The sequence below is a fragment of the Silene latifolia genome, chromosome 9, assembly GCF_048544455.1.
Source record: "Silene latifolia isolate original U9 population chromosome 9, ASM4854445v1, whole genome shotgun sequence".
Lineage (NCBI taxonomy): Eukaryota > Viridiplantae > Streptophyta > Magnoliopsida > Caryophyllales > Caryophyllaceae > Silene > Silene latifolia.
Genome location: NC_133534.1, coordinates 123845554 through 123871050, shown reverse-complemented (window position 1 = coordinate 123871050; position 25497 = coordinate 123845554). Strand labels below are relative to the sequence as shown.

Below are 25497 nucleotides of genomic sequence, written 5' to 3'. Positions count from 1 at the left end.
ACAACACAAAAAAGCCAAAAATCACAAAATAAGCTACAATCCAAAAACATATATATACAAACCGCCTCAGGCAAAATGTAAATATGTACAAACAGGATCCAGTACAGACATCTATCATACAGACACTGGCCTAAGACAACGAACTGGGGGCTATCTGCCACCTACCGAACTAAGCACTCCCTACCCTTCCAATAAGAAAAGAAAGGGAGCAACATAGGGAACGGAGGAGCAACAACGGAAGCAGAGGTGGTTACCACGACGGTAACACCTCGTTCCTGCTCCATGACAAAAAAGAAAAATGGTCCCTGGCAGATTTTGGACGACACAATAATCGAGGCTCGTAGCTCAGCGTGTTACCCCGACGTTGGCCTCCAATCGTCAGAATTCGAGGGTGAAGAGGGATCGGGACAACGGATGCTACCCCGATGTTGAACCCCACTCAACTGAATTCGACAGCAATCAAAAGCGGCAACGTGGGATAACACGCTCGTACTGAACCCCACTCATCGGACGTCCGGACCTCTGCAAGCAGCGACCAACGATCGATACCCGATCATTGGCCGGGCAAAGGCCGCAAGGCAGAAACACAACCAAGCCTGTAACTAAAAACAGTCGTCTCTCCCCCTCCAGGATCGTCTTCCTCCTCCAAAGCCTCCACGACAGGCCCCATAGGTCCCAAACGATACCCTGCCATCAAAAAACACAACAAACAAAAAAACGTCAGCCAAAATTTCGGCATTACGACGGCATGAAATGGATAAATCCAAAAACCAAAAACCTGCAATACAAAACAAGGGCAATCCCGCCCCAAAATCCAACCAAACAAAATAATTCAAAAAAAAACACAAAAAAAACGACTCGCCCATCATTTCAAGCAAAAGACGAGTCAAAACCACAAAAACGGCATTTTAAGACCCCTACAGGGTCCGCCAACAAACCAAAATACATTCCCGACACAATGGGGTATTTTTCTACGACTCAAAAAGGCAATTCATACGCTAATTTGAGCCCAAACCGGTCAAAAATTCAAGAACGACCGCAAAAGGCTGACGTGATTTTATCACGCCTCAAGGTGACCTAAATTACCAATAAGGTCCATTTCAAGGCAAACTGACTCAATTCAAGCCCAAACAGACGCTTATTTTGTCAGAAATAAGACCTTCACAAAAGGCAAAAATCCAATTTTGCCCACAATACCCAACGAAGGTCCATAATGGCGGATACGGGTTTTCCCAACTACAATGCAACCTAGTGGGACCCACTACCCAAGCAAATAAACTTGGAATTGCGAAATGAGACGGTGTCTCACCTCACTCACATTTTTCGAGCATAGGGAGCGGGAACGAGGAACAAAATGCAAACTAAAAGCACCCATATACTCCTAAACAGGTTTCTAACCTAATGCAAGCACCAATTTCGCTCGAAATGGGCTCAATCAAAAACGCCCAATTCGATTTTTCTAGGGTAAAATTCCGCCCTAATTCAATCAGGCTAAAGATCAACAAATTTAAATGGATTCAAGAGGAAATACATACCTTGAGATGACATTGTTGATGATAGCACGAATTCAGGCGAGCTAGAATGTCCAACAATGGCGATTTTGGCTTGTTTTGTCGAAAAATGAAGAAGACGAGATGATGAATGGAATGCAGCCTGAACTCGCGTCTTTTACAGAAAAAAGGGAAGCCCCTTTGACTCGCAAGATGGCTCGCGCCTCAATCAGGTGTCCACTTGCTCTTTCCACCGAAATTTGGGCTTTAGCCCAATTTCCCATGTTAAACTTCAATTTTTCATTAACGATATTGAAAATCGTCATTTCCTCAAAGACAAAAAAACAAATACTGAAAATTTAAATTCACTATTTTCGAGAATTTTAAACAAACGGCGATCAAAACCGCCAATTTCGAAAATAATGGTGAAATCAAATTCCCTATTTTCCTTCAATTTCAAAAATAATAGCGAAAATTCAAAATCTGCTATTTCTTCAAATTTCAAGCGACGACAATTAAAACCGTCATTTTCAAAATAATAGCTGGAAATTGAATTCCACTATTCTCACCACACATGTCAACGGCGGCACATAAACCGTCACTTCAATCAATAGTGAAGATTCCAAGTTCACTATTTCCATCAAATGTCAACGGCGGCACATAAACCGTCACTTCAATCAATAGTGAAGATTCCAAATTCACTATTTCCATCAAATGTCACCGGCGGCACATAAACCGTCACTTCAATCAATAGTGAAGGTTCCAAATTCACTATTTCCATCAAATGTCAACGACGGCACATAAACCATCACTTCAAACGTAATAGCAGACTTGAAATTTGCTATTTTCCTTCAAAATTCAAACGAACGACAATCGAAACTGCCACTCCAAATTCGAAGAAGAACGACGAATGGTGAAGATTCACAATTCACTATTCCTTCAAATACCAGCAGGGGGCTTCCTCGTGGAACCCCCTCATTTCAAAAACAGTGATAGTGAAAATTCAAATTCGCTATTTCCACAGCGGCATCGTGAGTTCGCTACTTTCAAAACAAGCCCACTTGACACGGCTATTCCCATGGTCCATTAATCGACCGTCGCATGGCTGGCGAGCCTTTGTCCGCAACCATTCAAGGACAGATCCGAAGATGCCTCGGGTACATTTTCTTATCATGGCTGGTGAGCCTTTGTCCGCAAAGATTCAAGGACAGATCCTGAAGATGCCTCGGGTACATTTCCTTACCATGGCTGGCGAGCCTTTGTCCGCAACCATTTCAAGGACACATCCCGAAGATGCCTCAGTTACATTTCCTTATCATGGCTGGCGAGCCATTGTCCGCAACCATTTCAAGGGCAGATCCCGAAGATGCCTCGGGTACATTTCCTTGTCGTGGCTGGCGAGCCTTTGTCCGCAAACATTCAAGGACAGATCCTGAAGATGCCTCGGGTACATTTCCTTATCACAGCTGGCGAGCCATTGTCCGCAACCATTTCAAGGACACATCCCGATGATGCCTCGGGTACATTTCCTTACCATGGCAGGCGAGCTTTTGTCCGCAACCATTTCAAGGGCAGCTCCCGAAGATGCCTCGGGTACATTTCCTTGTCGTGGCAGGTGAGCCTTTGTCCGCAAACATTCAAAGACAGATCCCGAACATGCCTCGGGTACATTTCGTTGTCGTGGCTAGCGAGCCTTTGTCCGCAAACATTCAAGGACAGATCCTGAAGATGCCTTGGGTACATTTTCTTATCACAGCTGCCGAGCCTTTGACCACAACCATTTCAAGGACACATCCCGAAGATGCCTCGGGTACATTTCCTTACTAAAGCTGGCGAGCCTTTGTCCGCAAACGTGCAAGGACATATCCGCAGATGCCTCAGGTATGACTCCTTCCCATGGCTGGCGAGCATTTTTTAGGAGCCTAATGGACTTTAAATGACCCGCACGGATAGTCAATAGACTCTAAACTATTCCCGACGACAGGTCCTTGGCTCGTACCCTCGAGTCGCCTTGGCGTCGCCTTTCCCGACGGCAGGTCCTCGGCCCGAATCCTTTCGAGCCACCTCGACGTCGCCTGGGTCTCTAGGTTGTAATCTTCGATTGACCTGGGGCCTCTACTTTGACTTTCGCCCTATCCAAGCCTCAGTCAAAGTGGGGGCTCTGTACATACCCAGTATCTACTGAGACTCCAACAAACACCCGATGATTATCGGACTACAACATGCTTTGGAATCGCGGCGTTTGATCGACAGTTTGTGTACAACTTTACATAGAAAAACTTAAAACGATATCAAAAATAAAATATTTCAAAACATTTCAAAAATACCTGGAGTATTTAATGCACGACGACGGGGTCGCAATGACACTAACTAGAGTCAAAACCGACACCGGACCAAAAACCGACTCAAAAATTCAAATCTCGACTCCAACAACGAGTCAAACCGAGTCAACCACCAAAAACAAAACATTTCAAACCTTCTACCTTAAGTTTTCCCGGATTCATGTTGGTCAAGTACCAAACATGTGACTACAAAACCTAGGATAGAACAAATAATGATTGCGTTTGTTGTGAAATTGACAACACAACTCGAAGAACCGCGACGTGGCTCGCGCCTCTTTGAGCAGTCCAAGTGGCCACGTCGCTCAAAACTCACACAACCACTCATTCTCCTATAAATACCCCTCAAATGCCACCCATTCGAGACTTACGCGAGTGTTCGCCCCCTCTTTTCCACCTTAAAATTCTCGACTCGACTTCTTAAGTCACAACCCGACGCGTATTTACGACCTACTGATCGTAAATACATGCCTTACACAATGTTTGGTACCGTCATCGTGCATTAAATCACTTGACCGACCACTTCGACCACTACACCATCACTAACATCAAAACACATTTTTTACTTACCAAAACGGTTTTAAACCGAGTTTTTTCCGATCAAACGAGTTGTTACCCTTACGTCGGTCATTCGCCATAACCAAACATGTAAGTATGAGGGTGTAAAAATCCTCTTTTATTATGTTTTCATTTGTTTCATGACTTTAACATGCTAAAACGTGCATAACATGAACCAAAACTTGGAATAAACGAGCCAAAACTGATTTTTGGTCTAAGGCAGAAGCCCCTTAGGTCGCCAGCTTACCCGCGCCTAAATGGGGTGTTCAGACCAGAGACCAACCGTGTTTGTTCTCGTCATTTCCCTTTAATTCATTTTCATATTTGTAATCGGTTTTTACCATTCCAAATATTTTCGAACCCCTTTTATTTTATTTTATTTCATTTGTTTTAACCATAAAACATTCTTCACCCTTGGTTCCTCGTACCATGAAGGTTAGATCCGTGTTTCAGTAATAATATTTGGTTAATGACATTTAAAAGGTATTTTAAAACCTTTTTTTCATTTCTTTACATTTTCAAACAAACATATTAGTCACCAACACAATGTCATCCTTGGTTCTACATACCATGCCGGATTTTAACCCGGGTACGATGATGAGTATCGACTAATTACATTAAAATGGACTTAAAACAATTAGTCCATAAATATTTTCAAAACTATTCATGTCCAGTTTGTCAAGTCGAACCCGACACCAAATATTATCCAAATAATGATGATTATAAGAGTCTAGTTCTTCAAATCAACAAATGCATTCTAAACGACCCCTTCAAATCAAACCGGGTCCAAATACCCATTTTCAACACGTTTATAATGTCTTCTAAAATATCAGAACATGGCACATAAACCGTGGGCTAACCCGCGCCTAAACAGGCCTTCCATTTCTCATTTTCCAAACCAGAGGGAAGCCCCTTGTATCGCCGGCTGGCTCGCGCCTCATATAGCCGTCTGCAGTGCAGGTCTGCCCCTTCCAAAGATTAGTCTAGGACGATCCCGACTCCGGTTAGCCCGGATATAGGACGGATCAGATGACTATTCAAAAGCATATTCGCAAAATGCCTTACTAAGACAAATGGATCGTGTCATGCACTCTAAACCTAATACGGTAAATGGATGTTTAATTTCTGTCTTGCATGCGAATCAATCGTTAATCCAACTCGACATCTTATACTTGATACTTGGATTAAATCAATCGACTTAGAAAGCTCTCACATGTTAGGTTTAAATTATTGAATGTGCATTCATGCATTTAAACCGTTTTATCAACTTTTGCATTCAACCAACCAAGATCGATCAGTAGAGGCCGCTAACGTGGGCGGGATTGGGTGTCTGATTAAAGGGCTTCCCAATATGTACCTTCACCTCTTACTCAGAAACTTTGGATAGTGGACGACCTTATCCAGGGCGTACGAGAGTCATTCTAGAGATAGGATGCTAAAGAGGGACGATTTCCTTATCTTTAGTAACTATGTCAAACGCTGCTTTGTGTTTCGATTTAACCGAGGTATAAAGTTGAATTCGAACGGGTTCCAGGCATCCCACAAATGCTTGGTGGCGACTCCAAACATCTCTAATCGTTTCGAGACGCTTACCGAGACGAAACCGACCGATCTAAAACGATCCGGTCGAAAGCATTTTTACGCCGCCGAGCGTGGCTTTCAAAGAGACCGCTGTACGTCCACAGATCGAAGTGGGCTTGCAGGTGGGCCATGTCCACAAGATGGAAATGACTTTTCGAATCCTACAAATCTGGACCAGTTGAAAAATTAATATCCCTAAAGACCTCGTTCTCAAATGTTATGAAATAAAATTCGGATTGCATTTGTATTTGAGTCTAGTTTCAATGTTTGACATTCGTTGTCTCTGTATTAGGAATTATGAACTACGACCCCGGTTTGATTATGTTGAAAAGCAGATACGTAGGAAACTCTTTGAAAGAGTACAAACGAAAAAATGTAATTCTAAATGTAAAACTGGGTCATGGTGTCTAAAACATCTAATAATAATAAACCATAATATAATAGGTACCTATCCCCCCTATTGCCGAGTCATGTAAACCATCACGAGACTAAGTCTCACCCATCTTCACTGAAGCCCGTTTCTTCGGAGGAACTGCACTTTCTTCATGCGGGCCCAGTCTGTCTTTTGCACTTGGTCGGGGACCCAACCTCTCAGCCAATATCGGCCCATCATCGGCCTTTACCCCCAATCATTTCCAAACACTTGAGACCTAAGGATCATATTTAGGGTTTTTGTCAATCTTAGGTTCAGACTCGGTCGCAGTTAAATTCATTTCAAAGCATGCTCGATTTTTGAGGCTTCCCTCATAGTACTTCCAGTCTACAACATCATCCTTCTGAAGCTTCCTTCTGATTTCGGGGGAAGTTTCTTTGATCCATCTTAAGTATGAATGAGACAATCATGTCGAGGGAATTATCTTAGGCACGCGCCATAAGGTGCTGCGGTGCCATGCATAGAGCCACGCCTGGCAACGAGAGCAAGTGAGGTCGAAGGGCAGTCCTGGGGCAGGTTCCATCAAGGGAATCATTTGTGGCCGGCCAAATTGTCGAAGAACACAGTTCGGATAAATATAGATGGGGTGATCCAAACCCAATAAAGGAATATGTCTTGTCTTGTCAGCATCAGAAAGGCCTGTGAAATAGTCTATTGCCAGCCCACGTAGGACCCACCGAACATGGGACCCTACACCAATAGTCAGCAGTCACGAGTCTCACCCTTTTGTCGCATTTCAAAATGCAAATCGAGTCTACCCTATCCTTTCCCTTTTGAAAATCGGGATTTCAAAAATCTTTTTCAAAGATCGATGATCATTTCCATTTTCAAAATGCTTATCAGGGTCGATGGCCCATTTTGAAGTTCATTTTCAAAATGTTTATCCGGGTCGATGACCCATTCTTATTTCGATTTTCAAAATTTCCATTTCCATTTCTATTTTGAAATGTCTATCCGGGTCGATGACCCCTTTTCAAATTCAATTTCAAAATGCTTATCCTGGTCGATTGCCCATTTTCAAATCCTTTTTCAAGGATCGATGATCCAAATAGCAATACATCCCCAGCATGAAAATATTTTTCAAAATCCAGGCCTATGGCCCATTTCAACAATGGTTGTTTCAAATCAAAGCTTCAGGTCGATGACTCAGTTTATCAAAAGGTTTCAACATTCAAAGATCGATGATCTAAATATGTGTTTATACGATAATATGATTATTGTTGTATTTCTTTTCCATGTTTCGAATGTAACAGGAAATGGTTCAACTGGGAGCTCTAAAGGCTTTGCCTTTAGACCCATTGCAACTGGGGGCTCTGAAGCCGTTGGCTTCAGAGACCATTATTAGAATTAATGGATGACATCCACAATAAAAATCAAATCAAATTCAAATCGATCCAATTCCATACAAAGTGGAGGAACTCCACAACTAAAAGCAAAGTTTTGAAGGAATGGTAACCTCATTTGGAAAACCCCATTCCATTCTGGGCATAGATTAGTAGAATGCATGCCATCAGTGTCGAACTACGATACGGGTTTGATTCCGTCATAACGGATACGAAGGCGCCTAAGGATAAGGCTCAACTCACCACCTTTTCAATGGGTCGATGACCACCGATGATTAATCCCCTGCGAAGCTTCAGGTATGATCTCTTCTTATGGCTGACGAGCTTATATACACAAGTCTAATGGTCTATAAACGACCCGCGGAATCCTCAGGTCGAGAGGGACATGAGGTATACTTTGACTTTCGCCCTGTCCAAGCCTCGGTCAAAGTGGGGGCTCTGTAGATACCCATATCTGTCGATATTGGCATTTATAGAGGTCCTGTCAAAACACCCGATGATGATAGGACAACATGCATTTGCAAAGTTGACCCCGTCATTATTTGAGCTCGTTTTACGATGTAGAATGGACGTTGTCGATGAAGTATTTTATTAAATTAAATGATATTTAAATTAATGTTTTTTAAAACGAATTCACTTTATTTGTTTTAATTTGAATTTATTTTCTTAAGTTTAATTGATTGAAAATAGAATAGATATTTGATTTGAAAAATCATTCTTAAGTTACTTGATTTGAAAAATCAATTTAAATTGTTTTATTAATCTTATTTGAAAAAATCGATTTTTACGACGATTTTATACATGATTTTAAGCTTGATTTTAACTCGGTTTTGGGCACGATTTTCGATGCAAATTCACCTAAATTTTTTTGCCATATCCCGACTATTACCAAGACCCAAGTTCAAGCCCCACACTCACCAATTCACGTCCAAAACAGCCCCCCAACACAGCCCAACTCCTTCCCAACCCGTGTTCAACATAGTCCGTTTGTTTTGCTCCGAACTTGGTCCAAACCCGCAACCCATCACCACCAACCCATAGTCCACGCTACCCACCATGCCCAGGTCCAAATCCACCACTAAAACCCTCCACAAAACCCGTGTCTAACCCATCCAAAACAGGCCCCAAACAACACGACACAAACATCCCCTGTTTTCGTTCAGCTCAAACTCGAGTCCAAAACGCACTCCAAACACCTACTAAACCCGTGCCCAATAACCCTAGATCATACCCTGGATCATAACCATATTACCCTAGCTTAAACACCAAGAAAACCCCTCATACAAACCCCAAAACCCCACGAAAAGCTGCTGGACAGCAGCTATGCAAACGGAGACCCGTATGCTTCTCCTCTCTTAAACCCTACTCTAACTCCTTATAAATACCTCCCCTATGCCATAGATTCGATTCTCTAAGCTCTCCACACATCTTACTGCCATTAAAAAGCCTAAACCTCCATAAATGAACCCTAGTTGCCTCTCAAAACCCTCGACAAAACCGACATACAAAACTGAGAATCAGTTTGCGAGTCCTCCTTTCAACCCTTCGTTCAACCATCAAACCTCCATTAAAACTCGGGTTTCTTGCTCCTAATTAACCATATAACATCAATCTACACATTAGATAAAGATTCACGAGCCAAATTGACCTTGAGAGCACACGAATCCCCTCGAAAAACAGAGTGTGATACACTCTGTTTTCGCGGCTTTTCCTGTCTGTCCAGTTCTGTTTATGCTCGTTTTTCGTGAACAATACCTCAGAACGAGCTTGTTTTGTTTTAATCTAATTTTCATCGAGAAACGAGTGAGAAATTGCAGTTTGAAAGTTGCTGTCCAGGTTTATCAAAAAACGTATTGTTACTTTGTTGCTTCGTCGACGATGGCCCCTCGAGATAAAATATACGATAGATTACGGCCCAAGACGGTGTCAACAATACATGTAGGTTGAGGGTGCATAAAAATCTCTCCTTTTTCCCTTTTAATTCCATCTTTTAATTATGTTTATTACATCGTATTATTATCGTATAAATTGTTAATTATGAAATAATTAGTATAGATACGAGTATGAGTTAAAGTGCTAATTTGAATACCCGCGTTGACTTGAGTTGGGGAAAGAAAGCCGCTAGATTGGTCGGTCATTTCCCCTTCTCATTTACATATCCTCGTATTCAGATTCGGACATAACTAAACCAACTAATTTGTTTTAATAAACGATGTTTATTGCATCTTGTTGTTGTTGTTGAATGAAGGAGAACGGGATTAGTTGTATGGATGTGCCGATAGATGGCCTTTGTATGTTGAATTTTTCTTCTGTTAGGATAATTATTATTCTATGTTTATCGCATGAAGAATTTAACAAGTTTGATTGATTTTATTTTGTTTAAATTAGTTTGATTTGAGCATGATGATTGAATTTATGAACTACACTTGTCTTAATTTGTTAAAGTTTATGTCTTTGATTTTTAAAGCATGTTAATTTGATTATCTTATCATGTTTTATTTAATTAATTCACATGTTTGTTAATCTATCTTATGCTAAAGAGTAAGAATATCTCTTTCCTTCCTCTCTTTGTTTGTTTCTTGCTAGAATAGCTATATGAACTTCATATGCTAAAATAACTTGACCAGTTAAATGCATTAAATCGACATAGAATGAAATCTCCATGTTAGGTTTTAAAACAATGTTTGCATACTCGCATGAGATACATATCCAAAATAGCCATCGTTTTATTTAGTAGAGACTGTTATAGTTACGGGCAGGGTTGGGTGTTAATTAATGAAATTAAAATAAACTTCCCAACACGTAATCTCACAAGAACTTAAAATCTCTACAATTTGATTTCTAAATTCCATTTAAAAATTAAGTGGCGACTCTTTCAATATGAAAAGTGTTTAATATGAAATAATAAACATAAAGTGGATGTAAATTCCCTTGTCCACAATTTGGCGACTCTGCTGAGGACAATGAAACTTGAAAAGTAAAACAATGGCTATTAGGAATATCTATCACATGCATTTTTTTTATGTTAATCATGCATAAACCCCTTGAGACTTTTGGATTCAGACCATCCTCCTCGAGAGCTTTCTTTTAAGTTCGAGATAAGGGGATGACGTCCACTGTGTCTGATTTAAATATCAAAGGTGCTTCCATGCAATTAACAAGTGCCATACCTACCATATAGCAATGTGCGTATGAGGGGAGACCACTCCTTTAATCTCGTGGGATCACTGGCACGGACCTTCTTTTAGAAGACCGACCGAGACTTAGAAGAGTCTAGGCTCATGCATCGCATCCATAATATGTGAATGATTAAGTGCTACTTGTCTTCCTAAGTCTGTTTTCAATACCAAGTCTTTTTTCAAAACCCATTCTTGGATCAATGTTTTCGAAACAAACGGTTTTCCCACCCCTTATTTTCGAAATTTATGGACCTAGTTAGGTCCAAATCTTTAAACGTCTTTTCAATCCCGAACTTTTGAAGCTACCTCTTTTGAAAAAAGAAATATTTTCATGTCGAAGTGCTGCCGAATTAGGATTAGAATTTTGACCAAATCAAGCCTTTTATAAAACGGCATGCTGCCCATTTTAAAAGCTTATTTCGATTTAATCTTTTCCAATTTCAAAATCTAATAAACCATAATCCAAACCTAACCCAAACCTAGAATAGAGTTTGAGTCAGTTGGGTCAAGTCCAATCTAGTTGCTCTAGTTTAAGCCATGTTTGGTTTTATCTAGGGTTCAAGTGAACCAAGCTTGTCTAGGCTAGAACACAATCCTAGTGGGTTACCTAAGTCACCTCTTAGGTCCAAGTCAAGTAGGTCGCCCACTTGGTCAAAGTCTAAGCCACAAAAACACCCCATTTAGACACTATGGGGCGTCCCCCTTTCCAAACAAATGAGCCATGTCTGGTTTCGATCACGGTTTAGTCACACCAAATCTATGTCAAGTCTATGCTAAGTTTGTACCGAGTCTATGTCTAGTCTAGTCTATGTCCTAGTGTAAGTCTGTTTGAGTTAGGTTTTAGCCCTAGTTAGGTCTAGAACCCCTCTCCTACACCTTGACCTTGCACAAGTGAGTCACTTAGCTCATTTCCCAGGTCTAAGTCTGTCTTTGAGTCAGGTCTGAGTCAAAGGTCGAGTATGCGAGTCGAGTCCTTTTTGTGCAGGGGTTTGATTCACATTTTTTATTAGTTCGGGGTTTCTTTGTAGAAAGGCCGCCCCAGACCCAAAAAATGTCAACGGAAGCACTATTGGCTAAGATGAACGACACTTTGGAGCTGCTTACAGCTCGCTTGGCTGCATTTGAGTCTAAGGTAGGTCGGGAGACTCCTGTAACCACCACCCCGGAAATATCTGAGCTTGAAAGGCGATTAAAGCTTGTGGAAACCAACCGAACCTCTCTCAAGGGGAGAGCATCCACTACGAGAATGCTAGGGCTTATGCCCCAATCCAAGAAGAGCTCCCTAAGAACTTTTTGCTCAGAGATATCCCTAAATTCAAGGGAACTGAAAATCCTCTGCAGCACATTAGGTCCTATAAGGAGCACCTTGCTCTGAAGAGTGTGCCTGCGAGCATGCAACTTGCTATCTTTGCCCAATCCTTGAAGAAACATCCAAGGGCATGGTTTTACAACCTAGATCTAAAGAATTACCCCACATTCGAAGATATAACTACTGAGTTCTGTAGGCATTATGTTGACAATGCCGAAATCTAGACAACAATGAGGACTCTCGAGGTTATGACCAAGAGAGAAAAGGAATGCTTTACTGATTTTCTGGCTCGTTGTCGCGCTGAAAGCGTGAAATTGACCAAGAAACCCGAAGAGGTCGATATGGTCGATAAGTTTGTAAAAAATCTGCAACCAGCTTACCGTAATGAGCTAAAATATCAAAACTTTAGCACGTTCAAAGACTTGACTCGAATTGGGAAGAAAATCGAAGATGACCTCCATACGACGGAGTTTTCTAAACCCAAGGGATACCCTGGGGCTTCCTCCTCTAAATCGAAAGCAACTACTAGTGCTAATCATGTTCAAACTATTAATTTCCTAGGAGGAACTTCCAACAAACCACAACGCTCTACTCCAAGAGTGTTTACTGACATTGGGTCTACTTATACGTATGTCCTTGAAAGACTCAAGGCCCAAGGGAACCTAAACCTAATCGGCCCAACTCCTGAACCACCCTTGGAACAACGACCCAAGTAGTACAGGCTGGAGCCATACTGTGCCTACCACCAAGGGAAGGGGCACAATATAGAGAAATGTTTTTGCCACAAGCATGAAATCCAAGATATGATTGAGAATGGAACAATCCCAATACCCACTGTGAAGCCCAATAATGTCACCAATCCATTTGGGGATCATTTTAATGTGGTGTTCGTCGAAGACAACATTGATGTGTCCCACCTAATCCGTCCTATATGTCGTTTAAATGGTTTCCTTGTGGGGAAACACTTCATTGATTGCTCTAAATATCTCCCAAGCATATAGAACGAAGTTCGATTTGGGAATTTTGCCATCGACTATACCCCTTACATTCTCATAAGTGCCAACGAAATCAATGGAATCTGGGATGATGATGAGGATGATGTGTACCTTGAGAAGGGCGCAGCAATCCCCTATACTCAGGATGAAGTCCAAAAGCTAAGGAAAGAGGCTCTCGAGTCCAATCACTTGACACGAGCTGGCCGCCCATTTTGAGTGGAAAAGGCCACCAATGCTACAACTGCACAAGATAAGGAACCTACTATAGTCGAGGCCCTTAGTGAGGGGATTACCAAAGAGGTCCTTCTCCTTAAGCAGCTACAAAAGACTAAGGCCGATGTTTCCATCTGGGAGCTCATTTTGAGTTCATTCGAACATCAACAAGCCCTATTACAAGCACTAATGAGCATGAACGTGTGTCCAGATATTGCTCCAAATGACGTGGTGGCCCATGTTATCCAAAATCCACCACGACTTGTCAATACGGTAACCTTTTATGATGTGGATCTACCCTCTATAGGGCCCAAACACGGCCTAACCATGTACATTGCTGTGACATGTCTTCAAAAACATGTCCCTGTGACCCTTGTAAATGATGGGTCAGCTGTTAATGTTCTACCACTAAGGACAGCACACGCTTTGGGCCTTAACAAAAAGGACCTCTCTCCTACCACTCAAACGGTTCGAGCTTTTGATGGGACGATTCGTAGGGTAATCGGGATTGTCGACCTAGTAGTTCAAACATGGCTCATTCAAAGGAAGGTTAGTTGTCAGGTCATTGATGTGGCCTCATCCTTCAAATTATTACTAGGAAGGCCTTGGATCCATGGAGTGAAAGCTGTATCCTCCACTTTGCATAGAAAAATCAAAATCCCTCTCAAAGGAGAAACTGTCACCATCGATGCTACCCCTATCGTTGTAACTGGGGGGGGGGGGGGGAATTTGGCCTCAGAATTAACACTTGATACCTCAAATGATGCTTGGGGGTTCGAGGTTATAAACGTGATCAACTATTGTCCTGAATTAGAAAACATGGACTTGTGTACTGGAAGTCACGTCTGTGAAACCATTCTCAAGACTGGGAAGTACTTTGGTTTCTCTTTGTACCCTCGAAAGGAGAATACCTTGGTACTAAAGGGCAAGGTCCCTAAAGGAACGACGTTCAGGTTGGGATACCAGGCCACTGAACAAGATCTCGAAAAGAAAAAAAGGACTGTTACAGACCGAAACCTTATCCACTAACACTGAATGGATACTTCGTGAGAGCCAGAGAAGTAGAACGTTGTATCGACTTTCCCGAACCTCTTTCTGACGAAAAGAGTAATAAGTTGGTCCCTGGAATTGAAATATTCCAAGATTGTCACTACATTCCGGAGGATGTGCTATCCGTGACACCCAGAAAGGCCGGATCTACCCCAGTTCAAGACGGGAATGCCTTAGGTCTCCTTTTTGGGGAAGAGAGAGAAATGGGAAAACCAAACTAAAAGTTGGTTAGTATGATCCTGTGAAGCGATAGGTTCGATCCCTCTACCCTCATCACCGATGTAGCTACTAAAGGGACTATATCTGGATGGATGAAAACTATCAAATGGACTGACAATAGAGGTTTGCTCTTCAAGCTGACCACAAGAGAAGGAGAGATGCTTAATACAGAAGATGATTCTGAGTCTGAGTCTAAGTGTGAGTCTCATAAGAGTCTTAGGGTTAAGTCTAAAGAATCGAGCGTTGAAAAAACCCCTTCCCCAGTCTTTCCTTTTGATGTACCTCCCCTTAGTTCTGGTATTCCGGGGCCTATCCCGAATGCTACCACCATTCCGCCACTGACCTCTGATAAGTTGGCCCAAATAATAGCGCATTTCGCGCAATTTAAAATTAATAATAAGATGATCCAGTTTGCCTACGACTCGTCTCTTTTACATCGCAATGCCATTTCTGAAAATGTTTGTTTTAATAATGACTTTGAGAATGAGGCCGGGAAGGGACAGGTTGAAGAAGAGGAAGAGGAGATAGTACCGCCTCCGCATTTTGTTAAGGGGTTGGAGGAATACGACTAAAGAAACTCTGTTATCGAAGATACGAAAACCATCAATGTAGTAACCATCTTAGAACCCAGAGAACTCAAAATGGGTACCACTCTAGATCCTACAGAAAAATAAGGGTTCATTGATTTGCTGAATGAGTTCAAAAATGTCTTTGCATGGTCTTACAGAGACATGCCAGGAATCGATAGGTAAATTGCAGAACACAAAATCCCAATCAAGCCAGGGTTGAAACCAATTAAACAAAAATTACGTAGAATGCGTACTGAGTGGTCTTTGAAAGTCAAAGAAGAAATCGATAAACAACTCAAGGCTGGGTTTATTAAAGTATCTGAGTATTCAGATTGGGTAGCCAATGTAGTACTAGTACCTAAGAAGGATGGGAAAGTCCGTGTGTGTGTAGACTTCCGGGATTTGAACAAAGCCAGTCCGAAAGATGACTTTCCATTACCTCACATCGATATGTTAGTTGACAATACCGCGAATCATGCCCTACTATCTTTCATGGATGGGTATGCCCGATACAATCAGATAAAGATGGCCGAGGAAGATATGCACAAAACCGCGTTTATCACGCAATGGGGAACCTATTATTACACGGTAATGCCGTTTGGGTTGATAAATGCCGGGGCAACGTACCAAAGAACCGTGACAACGTTATTGCACGATATGATGCATAAGGAAGTCGAGGTGTATATCGATGAGACGATTGTGAAATCAAAGGAACGTGACGGTCATCCAAAGGCCTTACTAAAATTCCTTGAAAGATTAAGGAAATATAACATGAGGTTGAACCCTCAAAAATACGCCTTCGGGGATACTTCCGAGAAGCTCTTGGGTCACATCGTCAGCCACCATGGTATTGAGATTGATCCTTTGAAAATCAAGGCCATTATGGAAATGCCTCATCCCAAAATTGAGAACGAAATTTGAGGTTTCCTGGGTCGAATCCAATATATAAGCCGCTTTGTCTCGAAGTTCACAATGATATGTGAACCCATCTTTAAAGAAATTGAAAGTCAGAGAACACGAGATGTGAGATGACGAATGTCAAGCTGCATTTCACAAGATCAAAGAAGTTCTGTCTTCTCCACCTGTTCTTAGTCCACCTATAGCCGGATTGCCACTATCCTTGTATCTAACAGTTACAGATACCGCGCTGGGAGAAATGTTGGCCCAAACTGTGGAAAAAGAAGAAAGGGCAATTTACTACATCAGTAAAAAGTTCATAGAATATGAAGGTAAGTACACCACGCTAGAAAAAACATGTCTAGCCCTAGTCTGGGCAACAAAGAAGCTGAGACACTATATGCCGTGTTATAGTGTCAGTATATACACTAGAATGGATCCAATCAAATACCTGTTTGAAAAACCAGTATTAAATGGCAGAATTTCGAGATGGACTCTCATGTTAGCTGAATTTGATCTTAAGTACGTACCCTTGAAGGCAGTGAAAGGAAGGACTGTCGCCGACTTCCTCGCTGACAATCCAATAGAGGAAGACAGTGTTACGGACATGTGGTCTTTCCCAGATGAAAACGTGGTTCATGTCGAAGACGAAGTATGGGATCTTTATTTCGATGGAGCATCGAGTAGCATGGGATATGGGGTCGGAATCCTCCTCATTTAACCAAAGGGAAAACATGTACCTGTATCCATAAAGTTAGATTTCCTCGCCACCAACAATGCTGCTAAGTACGAAGCATGCCTACTGGGTTTGCGCAGTGCTATCAGTCTAAATATAAAGAAGTTACTGGTACATGGTGACTCATCTTTAGTCATTAACCAAATAACAGGGTCGTGGAAAATTAAAAGTAATAGTCTGGCACCTTACCAGCCTAAGATAGAGGAATTGGAAAAGTATTACGAGGAAATACACTATGTCCATTTACCCAGAGAAGAGAATCAATTCACCGACGCTCTGTCTAAGTTGGCAGCCTTGGTTAACATCCCAGATCATATAAAGAGCATGCCACTATGTGTCGAATGAAGATCGACACCATCATACATAAATGAGATTAATAACACTAAGGAAGATGAGATCGAACCTTGGTACACATCAATCTTGAAATTCAAAGACACAGGAGAATACCCTGACAACCTCGATGCTAGGGGAAAGCGAGCATTACGGATGCTCTCGACCCAGTTCCTCGAGGCTAATGGAGGGCAACTATACAAAAAGACTACGCAAGGTGTCTTATTGCGATGTATTGATCAAAAGATAGCCAACAAAGTCATGGAGGAGGTTCATGACGGGGAATGTGGACCCCACATGAATGCTCACATGTTGACTCGTAAGATCATGAGACTTGGTTATTACTGGACCACAATGGAAGCAGATTGCCGACATTATGTTTGACATTGCCACAATTGCCAGATATTTGCAAATGTACAGCATGTACCACCCTCTATGCTATATATCATGACATCACCTTGGCCTTTTTTAACCTAGGGGATCGACATTATCGGAAAGGTTAACCCTTCTGGGTCAGAAGGACATTGTTTCATTTTGGTCGCAATCGACTACTTTACTAAGTGGGTAGAAGCCAAGTCTTATAAAGTGCTAAAAGCAAAGCAAGTAGCACAGTTCATTCAAAATGAGATCATTTGTCGATATGGAACACCCCACGAACTCATCAGTGATAACGGGACCCATTTCCAAGCTGAAACGGAAATTATACTCGAAAAGTATAAAATCAAGCACCATAAGTCATCACCATATAGGCCACAGACAAATGGGGTTGTAGAAGTTGCTAATAAAACACTTACAGACATTTTGAGGAAAATGTCTGATAACTATAAAGATTAGCCATTGAAGATACCCTTTGCCTTGTGGGGATATAGAACTACAATCAGAACAGCCACGGGGGCAACCCCGTACTACTTGGTTTATGGGATGGAGGCAGTTCAGTCCATAGAACTAGAGGTACCATCTCTAAGGATATTACTTGAGAGCCAAGTTCCAGAAGAAGATTGGGTCCAAGCTAGATATGACTCTTTGGTTTTACTGGATGAACGACGCTTGAACGCGTTGTATCAGGTTCAACTCTATCAGAAAAGGATAGAAAGGGCTCTTAATAAGAAGGTGAAACCTAGAAAAATCAAAGAAGGAGATTTGGTGTTGAAATCGGTTCGTGCACTACTGCCGGTAGACCCGAGGGGTAAATTTAAACCAATTTGGGCAGGCCCGTATTTGGTGAAAAGAATTCTGAAAGGAGGAGGGGTTCGGCTGACTGATCTAGATGGAAATGACTTTTCGAATCCTACAAATCTGGACCAGTTGAAAAAATACTATCCTTAAAGACCTCAATCTCAAATGTTATGAAACAAAATTCGGATTGCATTTGTATTTGAGTCTAGTTTCAAATTTTGACATTCGTTGTCTCTGTATTATGAATTATGAACTACGAACCCGGTTTGATTATGTTGAAAAGCAGATAAGTAGGCAACTCTTTAAAAGAGTACAACCGAAAAAATGTAATTCTAAATGTAAAACTTGGAATTTCTAATAAATAATATTTCCTTTATTTATTTCAATAATTCCGGGCGAAGCCCATGATGTCTAAACCATCTAATAATAATAAACAATAATATAATAGCTACATATCCCTCCTATAGCTGAGTCATGTAAACCATCACGAGACTAAGTCTCACCTATCTTCACTCTAGCCCGTTTATTCGGAGGAACTGCACTTTCTTCACGCGGGCCCAGTTGTCTTTTGCACTTGGTCGGGGGCCCAACCTCTCAGCAAATGTCGGCCCATCATCGGCCTTTACCCCCAATCTTTTCCAAACACTTGAGACCTTAGGATCATATTTAGGGTTTTTGTCAGTTTTTGGTTCAGACTCGGTCACAGTTAAATTCATTTCAAAGAATGCTCGATTTTTGAGGCTTTCCTCATAGTACTTCCAGTCTACAACATCATCCTTTTGAAGTTTCCTTCTGATTTCGGGGGAAGTTTCTTTGACCCATCTTAAGTATGAAGGAGACACCCATGTCGAGGGAATTATCTTGGGCATGCGCCATAAGGTCCTGCGGTGCCAGGCATAGAGCCACACTTGGCAACGAGAGAAAGTGAGGTCGAAGGGCAGTCCTGGGGCGGGTTCCATCAAGGGAATCATTTGTGGCCGGCCAAATTGTCAAAGAACACGGTTCGGATAAATATAGATGGGTGATCAAAACCCAATAAAGGAATGTGTCTTGTCTTGTCAGCATCAGAAAGGCCTGTGAAAGAGTCTATAGCCAGCCCAGGTAGGACCCACCGAACATGGGACCCTACACCAGTAGTTAGCAGTCACGAGTCTCACCCTTTTGTCGCATTTCAAAATGCAAATCGAGTCTACCCTATCCTTTCCCTTTTGAAAATCAGGATTTCAAAAACTTGTTTCAAAGATCGATGATCATTTCCATTTTTAAAATGCTTATCCGGGTCGATGGCCCATTTTCAAGTCCATTATCAAAATGTTTATCCGGGTCGATGACCCATTCTCATTTCCATTTTCAAAATTTCCATTTCCATTTCTATTTTCAAATGTCTATCCGGGTCGATGACCCCTTTTCAAATCCAATTTCAAAATGCTTATCCAGGTCGATTGCCCATTTTCAAATCCATTTTCAAGGATCGATGATCCAAATAGCAATACATCCCCAGCATGAAAATATTTTTCAAAATCCAGGGCTAAGGCTCATTTCAACAATGGTTGTTTCAAATCCAAGCTTTGGGTCGATGACTCAGTTTATCAAAAGGTTTCAACTTTCAAATATCAATGATCTAAATGTGTGCTTATACGATGATATGATTATTGTTGTATTTCTTTTCCATGTTTCGAATGTAACAGGAAATGCTTCAACTGGGGGCTCTAAAGGCTTCGCCTTTAGACCCATTGCAACTGGGGGCTCTGAAGCCGTTGGCTTCAGAGAGCATTATCAAAATTAATGGATGACATCCACAATCAAAATCAAATCAAATTCAAATCGATCCAATTCAATACAAAGTGGAGGAACTCCAGAGCTAAAAGCAATGTTTTGAAGGAATGGTAACCTATTTGGAAAACCCCATTCCATTCTGGGCATAGATTAGCAGAATACATGCCAGCAGTGTCGAACTACGATACGGTTTTGATTCCGTCACACCGGATACATAGGCGCCTAAGGATAAGGCTAAACTGACCACCTTTTCAATGGGTCGATGACCACCGATGATTAATCCCCAGCGAAGCTTCAAATATGATCTCTTCTCATGGCTGACGAGCTTATATACACAAGTCTAATGGACTATAAACGACCCGCGGAATCCTCAGGTCGAGAGGGACATGGGGTGTACTTTGACTTTCGCCCTGTCCAAGCCTCAGTCAAAGTGGGGGCTCTGTAGATACCCATATCTGTCGATATTGGCATTTATAGAAATCCTGTCAAAACACCCGATGATGATAGGACAACATGCATTTGCTAAGTTGACCGTGTCATAATTTGAGCTCGTTTTACGATGTAGAATGGGCGTTGTCGATGAAGTATTTTATTAATTTAAATGATATTTAAATTAATGTTTTTTAAAATGAATTCACTTTATTTGTTTTAATTTGAATTTATTTTCTTAAGTTTATTTTATTGAAAATAGAATAGATATTTGATTTGAAAAATCATTCTTAAGTTACTTTGATTTTAAAAATCAATTTAAATTGTTTTATTAATCGTATTTGAAAAAATCGATTTTTACGACAACTTTATACATGATTTTAAGCTTGATTTTAACTCGGTTTTGGGCACGATTTTCGATGCAAATTCGACCAAAACTTTTTGCCATATCCCAACCTTTACCAAGACCCAAGTTCAAGCCCTACACTCACCAATTCACGTCCAAAACAGCCCCCCAACACAGCCCAACTCCTTCCCAACCCGTGTTCAACATAGTCCGTTTGTTTTGCTCCGAACTTGGTCCAAACCCGCAACCCATCACCACCAACCCATACTCCACGCTACCCACCATGCCCAGGTCCAAATCCACCACGAAACCACTCCACAAAACCCATGTCTAACCCATCCAAAACAGGCCCCAAACAACACGACACAAACAGCCCCTGTTTTCGTCAGCTCAAACCCGAGTCCAAAATGCGCTCCAAACACCTACTAAACCCGTTCCCATTAACCCTAGATAAAACCCTAGTATCCTACCCATATTAACCTAGCTTAACCACCAAGAAAACCCCTCATACAAACCCTAAAACCCCACGAAAAGGTGCTGGACAGCAGCTATGCAAACGGGGACCCCTATGCTTCTCCTCACTTAAACCCTACTGTAACTCCTTATAAATACCTCCCCTATGACATACATTCGATTCTCTAAGCTCTACACATATCTTACTACCATTAACAAGCCTCAAACTCCATAAACGAACCCTAGTTGCCTCTCAAAACCCTCGAGAAAACCGACATACAAAACTGATAATCAGTTTGCGTGTCCCCCTTTCAAACCTTCGTTCAACCATCAAACCTCCATTAAAACCCGAGTTTCTTGCTCCGAAGTAACCATATAACATCAATCTATACCTTAGACAAATATTCACGAGCCAAATTAACCTTGAGAGCACACGAATCCCCTCGACAAACTGAGTGTCATACACTCTGTTTTCGCGGCTTTTCCTGTCTGTCCAGTTCTGTTTGTGCTTATTTTTCGCGACCAATACCTCAGAACGAGTTTGTTTTGTTTTAAGATATATGTTCTACTCGCTTTCTAGTTTTCAAAACATCTTTCAAATCTAATTTTCATCGAGAAACGAGTGAGAAATTGCAGTTTGAAAGTTCCTGTCCAGGTTTACCAAAAAACGTGTTGTTACTTTGTTGCTTCGTCGACGATGGCCCTCGAGATAAAATATTTGATCTATTACGACCCAAGACGGTGTCAACGATACATGTATGTTGAGGGTGCATAAAACTCTCTCCTTTCTCCCTTTTAATTCCGTCTTTTAATTATGTTTATTACATCGTATTATTATCGTATAATTAATTATGAAATAATTAGTATAGATACGAGTATGAGTTAAAGTGCAAATTTGAATACCCGCGTTGACTTGAGTTAGGGAAATAAAGCCGCTAGATTGGTCGGTCATTTCCCCTTCTCATTTATATATCCTCGTATTCAGATTCGGACAGAACTAAACCAACTAATTTGTTTTAATAAATGATGTTTATTGCATCTTGTTGTTGTTGAATGAAGGAGAACGGAATTAGTAGTATGGATGTGCCGATGGATGGACTTTATATGTTGAATTTGTCTTCTTTTAGGATAAAAATTATTCTATGTTTATCGCATGACGAATTTAACATGTCTGATTGATTTAATTTATTTTATCTTGTTTAAATTAGTTTGATTTGAGCATGATGATTGAATTTATGAACTACACTTGTCTTAATTTGTTAAAGTTTATGTCTTTGATTATTAAAGCATGTTAATTTGATTATCTTATCATGTTTTATTTAATTAATTCACATGTCTGTTAATCTATCTTATGCTAAAGAGTAAGAATATCTCTTTCCTTTCTCGCTTTGTTTGTTTCTTGCTAGAATAGCTAAATGAACTCCGTATGCTAAAATAACTTGACCAGTTAAATGCATTAAATCGACATAAAATGAAATCCATATGTTAGGGTTTAAAACAATGATTGCATACTCGCATGAGATACATATCCAAAATAGCCATCGTTTTAATTAGTAGAGACCATTATAGTTACGGGCGGGGTTGAGTGTTAATTAATGAAATTAAAATAAACTTCCCAACACGTAATCTCACAAGAACATAAAATCTCTACAATTTGGTTTCTAAATTCCATTTAAAAATTTAGTGGCGACTCTTTCAAAATCAAAAGTGTAATATGAAATAATAAACATAAAGTGGATGTAAATTCTCTTGTCCACACTTTCGAGAGTTTAGGAGGACCACCTCACCCATTAGATCGATTTCAATGGTTAGGAGGTGACGTCCACTATGCCTGATTTAAGTATCAAGATGTTACCGCCGAGGTCTTTAAGTATTCACTCTTACCGTATTGCACACTTCTGCTTATGGGAGGCTTAACTTTCATTGACAAGGTGGATCATTAGCATAGACCCCATTAGAGGACCGACCAAGAATTAGAAGAGTCTAGGCTCATGCACGATTAATATGCGAATGCATATGTGCTATGTGATCGTCCTCCGTGTCTTTTTTTGAAAATGTCAACCGTTTGCTCAAACCGTTTTTTAAAAAAAAAACGTCTTCAAACCAAGCATGTTTTCAACTCAAAATGCTGCCGAAATAGGTGTAGATTTTTTACCAAAATGAGCCTTTTATAACCGGCATGCTGCCCATTCAAAACCTCATTTTCAAATCATCCAATTTCGAACAATTCTGAAATGATTTTCACCAAACCATGCTCGAGCATAGAATATGCTTCGGGTCAAATCTTGTCATTTCATAGGTTCAAGTGAACCATATGTCTAGTCAAACACAACCCTAGTGGGTTAACCAAGCCACCTCTTGGGTCCAAGTCAAGTATGTCTACCATTTGGTTAAATTCAAACCAATAACGCCCCACTTAGGACGGTTTTTCACGAGCCCATGAGCCAAGTTGGTTCAATCACGGGTTAGTCACACCAAGTTGGTGTCAAGTCAAGTTTAGAAGTTAGTTGAGTCGAGTCATAGTCCTGGTTAGGTCTAAGACCCCTCTCCCACACGTGTGACCCCTTACAAGTGAGCCGCTTAACTAATTTCCTAGGTCTAAGTCTAGGTCGAGTCAAGTTTGAGTCAATGGTCAAGTTGTGAGTCAAGTCTTTAAGTGTGCAGGGGTTCTTAATTCGGTTACTGATTGGTTCGGGATTTTCTTGTAGAAAGGCCTGTTGGAAAATGTGACCTCAACAATAGTGCGATCACATGTTTAAATCTCATATTAAGAATACGTAAGGGATGATTCATTATATATACGACTGATCATCATTAATCGGTAATGATTGGCTAACTAGAGTTTGACATGACTGTCGTTTGACGGTGGTGGTCAGTTGATCCCTTAAGGTCACTCCTAAAGGACAATTCCCTTAATAGACAAATTGATTAATTGTATGATGATACAAGTTAATCAATCCCTTAAAATTGAAAAATTCATTTGTGAGAGAAAATATTTATATCTTATTGTAATGGTATTAAATAAGATTTATTTTAGTAATTGAAATACTTTATTACTAAAATTGATTATTGTTTGAAAAACAATTGAGATAAGAATGAATGGTTAGTTATAATTACAAGATGTTGTGAATTATAATTATATAATCCATTTTATTTATGTGATCAAGTATCACTAGTCAATTTGTTGTATGTAATTTAATTAATTTATAAAATGATATTTATGTGATAAATGTGCATTAAATTAATTAATAACATGTAACATACTACATGTGACATATTGTGTGACAAATGACAAATTGACAAAACAAAATGGTAGTCCATTTTATATAGGTTGAACCGAAATTGAGGGAGTATTAGTGGGTTATGGTTGTTTTATTTTATTTGATAAAAATAGCATGATGATGCCTACCTACAACTAGCCTTACACCTACAATTACACATCTTACACATCCATTTCTTATGAAGACAAAAAGGAGAAAGTAAGATGCCCTCTTTGGACATACTCCATCCGACCCTCCTCTTTCTTTTAAAGAGATTTTGGTTCTCTTATTACTCATTGATAATACACACATGCAAAAATATTCTCTAGCTCTCTGAACCTCTCTAAAACAAATTTTTAGAAGTACAAGAATTTGTTCGTCCATTCTAATATCAAAATAAGATTATAAGTGTAGTAATAGTGATAATATTAGAATTAATTTTAAGGGTACTAGTGTATTAATCTAGTTAATTAGTATACTAGTTTAAGAGATTAGTCTTGGGTGCAATCTAAAGAGGATCTCTACTTTGGTATTTTGGAGGATCATCCAACATTTTAAGCTCAAGAATAAATAAGGAAGGTGACCTTATTTGTACCCTAAATCTCGAACCTATATACAATGTAAGGGACATTGTTTTTCCTTATAAATCTCTTATTTTGTTATGCATGCACTAGATCTAAAGAACAAATAATTAAGAAGTTAATTAGTTCACTATTAGAGGAGTCTAATAATAGGTAATTAAAACTAACAAGTGGTATCAGAGCATAGGATGTTGCATGCATAATCGGTTATTGTTTTTCCGAGTTAAAATGTTAA

The 25497-nt window shown here is 40.4% G+C and overlaps 2 protein-coding genes across 2 annotated transcripts; both read left to right on the top strand.

Annotated features, from left to right (window-relative positions):
- The first annotated feature begins 15524 nt into the window (after positions 1–15524).
- Positions 15525–17256, top strand: LOC141601547 (uncharacterized). Its single transcript, XM_074421840.1, has 4 exons — positions 15525–15778; positions 16371–16507; positions 16682–16827; positions 16930–17256. The coding sequence occupies exons 1-4, from the start codon at positions 15525–15527 to the stop codon at positions 17254–17256; spliced, it is 864 nt and encodes a 287-aa protein (XP_074277941.1).
- Positions 17257–18162: 906 nt separating this feature from the next.
- LOC141601545 (uncharacterized) lies at positions 18163–18567 on the top strand. The gene has a single exon (XM_074421839.1). It carries the CDS (start codon positions 18163–18165, stop codon positions 18565–18567), a length of 405 nt encoding a protein of 134 aa, XP_074277940.1.
- The last annotated feature ends 6930 nt before the right edge of the window (positions 18568–25497 follow it).